This window comes from Solea solea, chromosome 10 (genome assembly GCF_958295425.1).
Source record: "Solea solea chromosome 10, fSolSol10.1, whole genome shotgun sequence".
NCBI lineage: Eukaryota > Metazoa > Chordata > Actinopteri > Pleuronectiformes > Soleidae > Solea > Solea solea.
This window is the reverse complement of record NC_081143.1, coordinates 20,565,404-20,577,451: the sequence shown is the minus strand read 5'-3', so window position 1 is coordinate 20,577,451 and position 12,048 is coordinate 20,565,404. Positions and strand designations below refer to the sequence as shown.

The 12,048-nt window shown below is 41.2% G+C and overlaps 1 protein-coding gene across 2 annotated transcripts in view; it reads left to right on the top strand.

Annotated features, from left to right (window-relative positions):
* adcy9 (adenylate cyclase 9) overlaps positions 1–11,532 on the top strand; it is a 36,348-nt gene extending 24,816 nt beyond the window's left edge. The window contains exons 4-11 of one of the 2 annotated variants that reach the window (XM_058640425.1): positions 69–343; positions 961–1,063; positions 2,233–2,450; positions 3,120–3,279; positions 4,896–5,044; positions 5,774–5,803; positions 7,068–7,344; positions 7,551–11,532. In XM_058640425.1, the coding sequence (XP_058496408.1) occupies positions 69–343; positions 961–1,063; positions 2,233–2,450; positions 3,120–3,279; positions 4,896–5,044; positions 5,774–5,803; positions 7,068–7,344; positions 7,551–8,600 (2,262 nt within the window). In that variant the 3' untranslated portion in view covers positions 8,601–11,532. The remainder of the gene's footprint in view (positions 1–68; positions 344–960; positions 1,064–2,232; positions 2,451–3,119; positions 3,280–4,895; positions 5,045–5,773; positions 5,804–7,067; positions 7,345–7,550) is intronic. The other variant, XM_058640426.1, reaches the window with a different exon arrangement.
* The last annotated feature ends 516 nt before the right edge of the window (positions 11,533–12,048 follow it).

Genomic DNA, 12,048 nt, shown 5'->3' with positions numbered 1-12,048 from the left:
TTGTCCTTGTCCTTTTCCTTGTCCTCCTCTATGTCCTGACTCATTTCCCTCTTTGTTTTCTCCCCTAGTTCATCCCGGGTCACAGCCCCAGGGCGGCCAATGGTCTCCTGAGTCCTCCACTGGAAGACCCAGTGCAGGCAAGCCAGAGCTCCCTGTGTGACATGCTCCAGGAGAAAGAGAAGAAGACCAGCACCAGCACAGGAACTGGCACCAGTCTAGGCATGACTGGGGGCACGGGGGCAGCGGGTCCAGGTATAGACCACTCCGCCCTCATCCAGCTGCGTGCCAAGAACTTCAGAGAAAAGAGCGACGCCCACTTTGTGGATGTTATCAGGGAGGACAGGTGAGCATAGAGTTAAAGGTTGAGGTTTATGGCAGATTGTGCCCCGTGACAGATCATGTAGGATTAGGGCGAGAAGGCGCCAAAGTTACTTTGGCAGGCATCCATTTCACATAAACCTCTCTACTCAGGGTGTGTATCCACTCATTTTTCTAAACCCCCTATCATGTTTAGGATTGCAGTGCTGGAGCTTACAGTATTCCAGCATGCACTCCGATCAGTGGCGGTCGCTGGTCTTTGAAACAGGGGAAGCTCATTCCGAGCCCTAAATTCAACACTGTGTTGTCGTTGTCTTCCTCCTCCAAACTGACATCACAGTTCACGCACAGCTGACGCAAGGATAGCTGTGCGTGAACTGTAACCCTAACCAACACCACAGGGTAGAATGGTGTTAATCACCTTTCTTTAGCTGGTTCACCCAAGAAAGGACCTTTGGAATTTCACACACATAAACTCAAAGACTAGCAGGAAAACTCCCAGTAACCTGACCTTCATTAAAATAATTATTGCAATGAAAATGTTTGTGCATTTTGTTATTATCTTTTAGTTTTAGTTTGATTTCCAAAAGTTAAATCACATGCATTTACCTGCAGACATGTTGTCTTTTTTCTGGTTCACAGTCTGATGAAGGATTACTTTTTCAAGCCACCCATCAACAAGATCAGCCTCAATTTCTTAGAGAGACCTCTGGAAATGGCATATCGCAGCAGCTACAAGGAAGAGGTACACACACACACACACACACACCCACAGAGACACACACACACACACACACACACACACACACACAGACACACTGGTGTGTGAAAGCAAGAGAAGTGCTCAGGATTTTCCCATCCATGTGCTGATGTTTGTTAAGTACATGAATGGGAAAAAAACGCCACATGGATTCAAATCACATCATAGTCACACATTTAAAGCTCTTAGCCAGTGTTTGTGTGCATGCTTGTAAATAAATGAGGACATGATTCTTGTTGCTTTCTCTGAGTATCTCCCTCCTTTTTTCTTAAATGTTATGCCACATTAGCTGCCACACTTTCACACACCTGGGACCAGGTCCAGTTGGCCGGGCTTTGACCTCACAGCCGTATGGCCCTCTGCTGTTACCCCAGTATTACTACAAGCCTGACAAACCACTGTGAGGTGGCTGCAAACCGAGCTTTGTCGACAGTGTGACTTTTTTTAAACCCAGGTCTTATAGACGACAATAAAAGTACATTTTAACAGCAGCTTTTAGGAGATAAAATTAACATTAAGAAAACAATTCACTGTTGAGTATTTAGATATATAAAAAAAAAAACGGAGTAAAACTAAATAACATACTAACTCAGTGGCTTCAGATGAAATATTAAGTTATAAAGAAATTTAAAGAGGGTTTTTTTCATCTAATTTACTTTATTAATGGGGTTGTTGATAAACTTTGCAAATTTGATAGATATTACAGCCACACTGAAAATAGGAAAACAAGGACGCAATGTAATCTCCAAAATGTGGTTGTTCCACTCGCCAAAATCTGAGAGAGAGTTGGAAGAACACCTGTACATAGTTTCCATTTGTTGGTCTGTTTTTGCCCACTGAGAGACAAACACTCAAAAAAACATTATTGTAAATGTGCTTTTAACTCAAATTTAACACGTGTTGGAAATTATTCTGGAAAAAATGTGCAAAGACACAGTTACAGGACATTCTCTGGTCCTTTTATGGTTAAATTAAGCAAAAACGTCCAGACAGACATTGTGTGGCTAAGGTGGCATCCTCAGTAAAACAAAATACATTTGATGTATTGGTGTGAAAACCATTGTGCTTTTTTGTCTTTTAAATGAAAACTTTCTTTCTGCATAACTATGTAGACATACAAGTGCTGTTAAAATATGACCCCTCTTCCCCTCCAGGTGAAAAAACAGGCTCAGGTGCAAACATTTGCAAGCTCCACCTTCAGTTCTTTCTTGGACGTTCTCCTCAGCTGTTTTGTCTTCTTGGCCCTGACCCTGGCCTGCTTCCTGCCACCTCTCGTGAGCCCAGCCACTGTGGGCCCTCCAGCTCCTGCTGCCCTGGTCCTGGCTCCCCTGGCAGGCTTGTTGGAGCTGGCCTCCCTGGTGCTGTCCATACGGTGAGGAGGCCTGAGATGGACTTGCGTTTGTGGTTTTGCTGCTGTGTGTTGGAGCCCCATGTACCTGAGAGGTTTCGGACAGACGTATTTATGCAACAACATATTTATTGCCTCAAACTTTAAACATAATTACTTTTCCACAGATGCATTTTTCCTGGCAGAATGGTTAAGCCTGTGCCGTCAGTACACATAAGAGTTTGGTTCATATCGGCTGCTGTAATTGGATTTAACTGGGCCTCAGTGGTGCAATATGGGATATCACTGATAGACCATCATGTAGCACTGTGTAGCACTGTTTAGCACTCCCCATTGAAATCAAAATAACAATAATAATAATAATAATAATCGTATGTGTTTGTTGGCTCATACACCACATTGGCTAAATATACCTTGTCAGATTTACCTGGCAATTGCTGTCTTTGATTTATTTTGTGGTGTGTGGAAACTATTTCAAAATGAATTAATATTCTCTCATTGCCAGGCCTAAATGGACTATAAATCTTTGCATTGCAGCTGGTTATAGAGCAGCTTAAGTTGTTTGTTAATGGTGTGAATTCATTTAGGACACATGAGAATCCGCTGAAGTTTTTTTTTCTTTTATAAACATGGTGACAAAGTAAGTGAGAGGTGAGGACATAGTGTGATTTCCTCTCCTCTCCTCTCTTGCAGTATGGCCTTCTATTTGGAGGAGGTGATGCACTGTACCCGTATCCTGCTCCTAGTGGTCTCTGGATGGGTTCCCCGTCATGTGATCGGGGCCGTGTTAGTGTCCCTACCAGCAGTCTCGGTCTTATCCCACCTCACCTACAGCATCCACCTGCCCCTCCAGGTAAACTTCAGTCCAAAGAAATGTACCCGGCCTGAATTTTGCCACATTCTGTGCGTTTTGTGCATATTGGTTTCTTCTATTATTTCTGGATTTGAGCTGGGGAAGAGAGTACTGTGGCACATGCTCACAGTGCCCAGTCCAGATTGAGTCTGATCTGACTGAACGTTGTATCTATTTCTCCTGCAATGGCTACTTTTTTTTGTTGGTCTCACATTATTCAGTGAGAAACCATGTGTATATTTTCACTCCTCAATCTTATCTTAATGTGTTCGTCTTATCTAAGTAAAACCAGATAAATAAAACAATAACAGAGTTGTGAGTTATACATCCATACTGTTATACTATACTGTATATACTATATACTGTGTCCAGCTTTTGGTTAACTTAATATTCATGAAGGCTCAGAGCCAGGGGCGGCCCTCTCTCCTCACATAGACATTGTAAATAAATTATTAGAAAATGATAGAACGTATTATTATACATTTAAATACAGCACATCTCCAGCAGAGTAGAAATCATTTAATAAACTCAATATACTAATATTAAAATACATTTTCATGTTTGTAGCGTCACTACTTATATTCCCTTCATCTTTTCATCAGAAAATTGATCATTTATATATTTTTTTTTTTTTACCTCAGCTGTTGTTGGTTGAGTTGTTGAAGCAGTATTTAAATCTCTCTTACAACCTCATATCTCAAAATAAAACTAAATGCAACTGAACACAACTACTAGAACTCCTATTCTTAGTACAACTGTGCTGTTGTAGTGGCTACTACTGCTAACTGTGGCAGTGTTAATACCAAGCTATAATAGTTTGCCCTCACAGATATCTCTAAGCTAAAGTAAGCAGAGAGGAGTTGGGCGATTTGAAACCTTGCCCGTGGTGGCTCTGAAGCCAGAGATCTAGCAGAGCCATTAGCTGGCATCAGCGCTGATAGGAACTGTAGAAGGAAAACAGCTCAGAGGTTTCAGACGGCTTTGCCTGTGGACCTTGGCACCCGAAATGTTGACATTTCTCCTTCTATGAATCCTGCATTTGAGAAGATTGAGAGCAGCCATGCTTTGCAGTGTATTCTTGTTACGCTGTTTTGAGTCGAGACCATAACTCCATAAGATTGACTCTCGCCTTACAGCGCTGAGCCAACGGCTGCTTGCAAGATGTGCGGGGTTTTGATATCTTGTTTTTCAAGGATTTTATCACCTCGTTTTTTTTTCTATCGACTTCTCTTCTACCGTGCTCCGTCTCAATCATCCACCCTCTCAGTTCTCTCTCCTGGGCGTACAGATCAAAGCTGTACTCTCATGGAGAATACGTGGACGTTTTGAAGATGTTAAAACCCCAATAACAATGCTGGGGGGGGGGGACTTGGTGAGCAGCAGTGCAAAAAGTAATCTTCCAACCCTGAGTTAACCATATCTACAACTAACATGTCAAAGCACCAAGGTCTAAAGTGAGATTTTATCTGAATACAAATACATATACGAGTCAGATCTCACTGCCTGCTAGAAGCTCAACTTTTACTGAAAGGTTAACGCACGACAGCTTTAACACACTTGTTTATCGTTCCCTTTGTTTCTTAGTCACTTTGAATTTTTCTTTTTTTCCCCTCCAGGTGACCATGTTCCTGTGCTGCGCCACCATCCTGGCCATCATCCAGTATTGTAACTTCTGTCAACTTAGTTTCTGGATGCGTTCAGTCCTGGCCACTGTTACTGGAGTTGCTCTGCTGCTGCTGTTGTACAGCCCTTTACACAGGAACAGGTGACTCAACACGTGTTGTTTGTATGTACAGTACATAGAAATGCAAGGGCAGGAGCATGCTTAGGTTCAAAACCCCCACCTGTGACAAACAGATTCTGTCTGTTAGGTTATTTGATTCCAGATGTGAAAGAAAGGCAGATTTCATTTCATTTTTCACTCCTGCATGGCTTAGATTTGGTTTCATTGCCATTTAAAAATGGTATTTGTGACAATTACCAGACGAAAACACAGCTTCTCCTTTGTTTGCTTTGTATAAAAGGGTTTGCAGCTGATATTAGTGACACTGTTTTTTTTAAACTACATATCATTGAGATTACTGGTTGCAGTTTATAGCTGCAACACACAGGAAGTGATTTGTTTAACGTCAAGACAGATGTTGTAGGCAACCGCAACATTGCGTTAGTAAAGCAGACGGGTGCAAACAGGTTGGAGTACGACTTAAAGTTATCTCGTATCTAGATGCATGTAGGAAATGTTGGACTTAAAGACATACTAATGTGCAAAAACAGGCTTGTGTTTGGCTTGTACATTTAATATATTTTACTCTTTGTCCTTAATATGTTTTATTTATTTTTTTAGAAATGAATGAATAATATAATAATAATTTACTCACGTGGTTCATTATGACATACCTCCACCCACCTGAAGTCTTAAAATGATATATATAGTGTGTGTCTTTGTGTTTGCATCACCAACGGTTTCTCCTCACACCGCTCTCCTCTCTTTCAGTTTCGGTAATAACAGCTTGCAGGTTCATGGGTGAGTGTTTCCGTGGAAACAGACGGGGGGGTTGATGGATGAGTGACATTTAAAGGGTTAACATGAGCGCTGCCTCTCCTTTATATTTTTCATAACTATACCTCTAGTTATGTGGCATTTACTCAGCCTGGAAAGTTTTATTAAAACCAAAAGTTTTCCTGCAATTTTTCTTCTTCTTATTGCAGGTTCTTAAATTTAAAAGGCTTATACACTGTGTATTAATGATTATTAATAAATAATCATTATTTATTAATAGTGATGAGAGCTGTCAGCGCTATTGCAATTAATTAAGGGCTGACCACAACACGTTTTATTATTTATTGTATTAATCGCATGCAGTTAACAGCTGGTGGTTGTTGTGTGGCACACACTAAGATTCTAAGATTCATGTCCTCAACCCTAAATCACAGCCTGTATGAAGACAAGAAGGCGACTTAACTGGAACTCCTGCAAAGAGCAAATGCTGTTGTATTAATATTTCTGAAGTAGACATCATGTTACCTCTTAGGTTTATTGTGCTTCTTTGGCTTTGTAATAAGAAAATAAATCTAAAAGTCAAGTTCATAAAAAAAAAAAAGCTCCTAAAAGCTGTAGAAAATTGCAAAGTAATAGGATTTGAAACATGAGATAACGGCGGTTAATTGTAATTAGCTACTTGATTTTTTGGACTTAACTCACACTTGCACTTTATGAATGGAGAGTTTCAGCAGAGTCTGGACTCTGTGGCGACCAATCCATGTGTGAGAATGATGCCTCGTGCTCCCTGAGCCATTCTTTCACAGTTTGAACCTGATGATTCTTGGCATCATCATGAATATGCCCCCCCAAAAAAACTGGCCATTCATATGGTCAGCTGACCTCCTTTTTGGTACAGTTGCTAAACCTGATTGTGAAGTAACACATGCTTGTACAGTAGACACTAACAGTTTAAGTATGTGACTTTTCTTTGGCCGGGCATTGTATATTGTTCTGTTTGTTGCTTTGCTTGCATAACAAGACTGTGTTTACAAACGGAAGATTATAAATTTGTCCCTCGTCCACCTTCCACGCCAGTGTCACTGATTGAAAGCAACCACACATGAGTGAAATAAATAGTATAAATGTTCCGATCTAGTCAGACATTTGTAAACATTTAGTCTGATTTATTGAGGCCACTGGGGAAACCTGCATCTCCTCCTGCTCCTGTGACGTCATGTTCATATTATTTATTTATTCCTACATGACTCTGATTGCTGTTTCATTCTTTGCCTGTTCCCTCTCTCAGACGGAACATCTCCACATCAAGTGATGGTGCTTCAGAACTGGGCCCTGACCCTCCACCACGACCTCTTGACCTTTTGCTCCCAGAGGCTGTCCTGGCCTTCTTCCTGCTCCTTCTCCTGGTCTGGTTCCTCAACCGCGAGTTCGAGGTCAGCTACCGTCTCCATTACCATGGCAACGTGGAGGCTGACAAACACCGCTCCAAGATTCAGATGATGCGAGACCAGGCTGAGTGGTTACTGGGAAACATCATCCCCATTCACGTCGCTGACCAGCTCAAGGTTTTCACTGTTGTTTAAGCAACAATAAGAAACTTATCATGCATATATTCTCTGTTAAGTTCTTTAATAAAGGATACAAAGGTGCAAACCTTGAGTATTGTATCATTTCTCATCATAGCCACTTTTAATTTAATGACAAGAGAGAAATATTTGCTAAATACTACACACATTCAATTGTTAAAATAGCTCTCTTTTTGTGTTTTCAGGTCACGCAGAGCTACTCCAAGAACCATGACAGCGTGGGTGTGATCTTTGCCAGTATTGTAAACTTCAGTGAGTTCTATGAAGAGAGTTACGAAGGTGGAAAAGAGTGCTACCGTGTCCTCAACGAGCTCATCGGAGACTTCGATGAGCTCCTTCGCAAACCTGAATTCGAAAGTGTGGAAAAAATCAAGACAATTGGGGCCACGTACATGGCAGCGTCGGGGCTGAATGTCCGGCAGCCGGCTGAGAGCGACGATGACTCTCCCCACGGTCACCTGAGGGCACTTTTCAACTTTGCCCTGGAGATGATGGGCGTCCTGGACGACTTCAACAAGAACATGCTAGGTTTTGGTTTCAAGCTCCGTATTGGATATAACCATGGGCCGCTGACGGCAGGGGTGATAGGCACCACCAAGCTGCTCTATGACATCTGGGGAGATACGGTAAACATTGCCAGCCGCATGGACTCCACTGGTGTGGAGTGTCGGGTGCAGGTGAGTGAGGAGAGCCACGCTCTGCTCAGCACTATGGGTTTAGAGTTTGACTATAGAGGTACCGTGAATGTTAAAGGCAAAGGTCAAATGAGGACCTATTTATACCCAAAAAGTGGGGGAATTATAAGTCAAGATCGCATGGAGGAGGCCATTGGCCTCGGACCCTCATTCGTGGCATTGCCAGCCAATAAGACTACAGGATCTGTTGCCCAGGGAGCAGCTCTTCCTCCCTCATCTCCTCCTCCTTCCCTCTCTCTATCCACACACCCTCTACAACTCCAAAGTGCTGGAAGGCCATCAGGAGCAGGGTCTGAGCCTGTCCAAGCTAAGTCCACAGGGATGGGGGAGGAAGGATATAGGGACGCTCCAAACCTCCCTGGACAGTCCTCTGCCACAGACCTTCACTCCACTCCCTGCTCTGAACAAGGCACAGAACCTGGTGCCGCACAAATGACCCCCCGGGGGCAGCATGCTCCCCTCGCTCTTCAGGAGGAGGAGGAGGATGAGGAGGTCAATGAGCTGACGAAACTCAATGAGGAGTTTTATGCTCGTCTCTGATCCCTTCCTCTTTCCTTCCCCTGTCTTGACTCCCTCAGCTGCTGCCTCTCCAGGCCTGATTGCAGGTATGGGCAGGATGTCCCTCCCATTAGGCAAGTGTCTTCTGTAGATGGATGAAGAAGAGTCATATCAACACCAACCGTGGCTATGTCAGCTGTGAAAATGGCTACTAACATCTCAAATGGGAATGTTACCTGAGTGTTGGGGTAGGTTCGGCCTGTGTTGAGCACAGTTTATTATGGGGAACCGGCTGACAGGAAACAAGAGGGAAAAGAAGATTTGTTGGTGTTGTTGATGATGGTTTCTTTTGTTTGTTTTTTTTGTATTCATTTTTGTTATCAAGTGCCTTCAGGACTAGAGCAGTGAACAAACAAATATGAATGCTGAACAAAGTTTTAACAATCTTAGGCCACAGAACGTGCTGTGGTTTCTTACTCCATGCTCTTATCTTCAATGCAAGTATTTCTTTAAAAAAAAAAAAAATCATTATTGTTGTGCCATATCATTTGTTTTACCTTGATCAAAGTCTTGACCTTACATAAGGGAAAATAAGTTTAGATTCTATATAAGTGCCAGTGCAGCATGATGGGCTTAGCAGGGAACTAAGGGAAGATGAGGGACTCACATGAAGCAGTGTTAATTTATGTATTCTGCTTTGACTGCTTTGACATGAGGGCTTAATACATTATTCATTTGTGCTTGAGTCTAATGCTACAAAGCAGGCTGAATAGATTTTAGTTTGTGTGTAGCAGCTAAATGCACACGTTAAGCACAGGTCTTGCACAGTGTTTTCTCGACCACTTGTATTTGGTAGTTATTACCATGAGAAGGCTTTGAAGATTTTTAGTTCTTGAGTTCTTGTCTTTCACAACAAGTGCAATCAAAAGCGCAAAATCAAATAATATAAGGGAATATAGATTTAGAAGAAATTATGAGTTAAAAATGTTTTTCTTTTTAAAGTGACATCACTTCACAAAAACCAGTAAGGCACTTTAAATATACCTGAACTTATGCTCTACATTTCAGTAAGAAACACTCACCCCACATAGGCCTGAAAGGTGGTTGTAAAAATGTAGGTTTGTCCCAAAAAAAACAATAACAAATAAGAAAACACAGATGGCAATTGTGATCAACGTAGGTTGATGTTGGTTAAATTGGAAACTTCTCAAACCAATCCTGCACTATAATCCACTTTTCTGCTTTTGTGCATGTATTCCTTTTTTCTTTTCAACCAAAGTACTGGTCCAGTGTGTGCTTTTTCATTGGGTCAGAGCCACTGCATTGGACTGTGTTTGCATTAAAAACTCCATCAAGGGATAAAAACTTGTAATAAAAAATTCTAATGAAATTCCATGAAAAGACCAAAACCAATAATGTATAAAAACATAGCAGGAAATGGAGTTGATGACAGAAATAACACACAACAAATGTGTCTGGGAAGTTGTGGACGTTGTGGCCACAGGGCAGCGAGCAGTGTATTTGTTGAGGACTATTTTCAGCGGCGGATTTGCTCCGGTAGTGTGTATTCACGGCAGTGGGACAGTGTATGTGGGACAGACCCCCCCCGGTTTGTTCTATGAAGGAGTCAACACAGACTGATAAAGACTCATGGTTATTTGTAGGTCTTTTCAAGGGATAAAAATAAAGAATGTCACCAGACTTATCCTTTTAAAATCTACAGTGGGGTGAAAGATTTCAGGTCTGAGAGGGACAGTCACGGTGTAGTTCTCGGTAAATTGTGGGCTGGTCTGCGTTGCCTTCGGTTAAGGCATCAACTGCAGCAGCAGTTTACTGTGTGGGAAAACCTTCTTGGCCTTCTTTGCTGAATAAAAACAAACATCTGTCAGTCCATTATTGTAGAGGTTTTCAGTCGTTCAGTATTGTCTGTATTGCCTCTTCACTTAGAGGAGCCTCTACTGTAACAATACACTTAAATTGTGCCACTTTAATTGAGTGATCTGTAGGTGCAGTGCAACCTAAACTAGCGGATTGTTTTGTGGTGCCTAAAATTATGACTTTATTCTTTTTTTTTTTGAGTACTTTGGTTTTCAGAAAGTTGTTTGGGTTTTTTTTAATCATGCTTTTGTCATAATGAGGATAGATTATGATTGTTTTTATGTTGAAATCATGCTCATTGTTGCAGGTTTTGTTGCATTTTCTGGACAAAATTCCATCTGTTATTCATCTTTTTCCAACCTCCTTTATTTTGTCCATTAGGCTGCCTGAACTTTACAGTGGTGTTCCCCTCAAAATACCTGGCACCTCTTTAATTCTCTGTTATCACTTCATGCTTTGTCTTCTCTCCTGAAAGAACTCCTTTTCCTTTTTACTTTGTGTGTGTGTGTGTGTGTGTGTGTGCGTGTGAGAGTGAGAGAGAGAGAGAAAATATTTAACTTTTACACCAAGTTGGTAAACCATAAGAGATCACTGTTGCAAAAGGAAATCAATCAACCACATGACCATTGACAAACTGTGCTTTTGCTGTCACTGCTATATATGAAAGGGAATTACATGCACAGAGTTGTATGTGAAAGGGAGTAAAGCCTTAAAATGATGTACAATTATCATTTAATGAACTGCAAGTGAATCACCACCGCATCTTTAAAAAGAAAAACATAGTGTGTATATTTTTAATATATAAACCAATGTCTGTTACATTCAAACCATCACACGAGATCACACAATACAGATGAAGTCTATCAACTTCATACGACTCTCTTCTGTGTGTGTGTTTCGATCTCGTGTTGCCTGGCGACATTCCTGCGCTGCACGCAGGAAGTGATGTGTTATATGTCAAGACAGATGGAGGCATTAGCAACGTTGTGTTAGTAAAGTGAGACAACTGCAAAAAAAACAGTTTGGAGTGTGACAGAAAACACAAAGAAGAGCTGCCAAAAGGTTTAAGAAGTGAATTAAATATACATATATATATATATATATATATATATATATATATATATATATATATATATATATATATCCTGTAAATCCAAAGATGTGGCTGTTGGCGCTGCCCTTGGAAAAGCACATTACAAAATAATATTCTTTAACAAGCACATATTTTGCTCTACTCTTGATCTGAATATTGTCATCGTGCTCATGTTGGCCAATCTTAATATACAACAGCACACAAATGAGAGTATAATGTATCAATTGTAAAAGCAAGTTTTTTGCCCCCCTCCCTCCCAACACACGCACACATTACATCACAAGATTATCCTTTTTGGCTATTGCACTATATTCATCCACATCTTGCACCGCCTCTCCAATAGCACACATCTGTACACGCATATAAATACAAATATGAAAGTGAACACTGCCTGCTCTGTGATCTGTGATGCAGTCGGAGAAGAAGAGGTATGATCTTTTTCTTTCTTTTTTTTGCATGGGAATGAACAATTTTCTTCTTTGCTGGACACACTATGTCTGTAGCTTGACTTTGCACCAT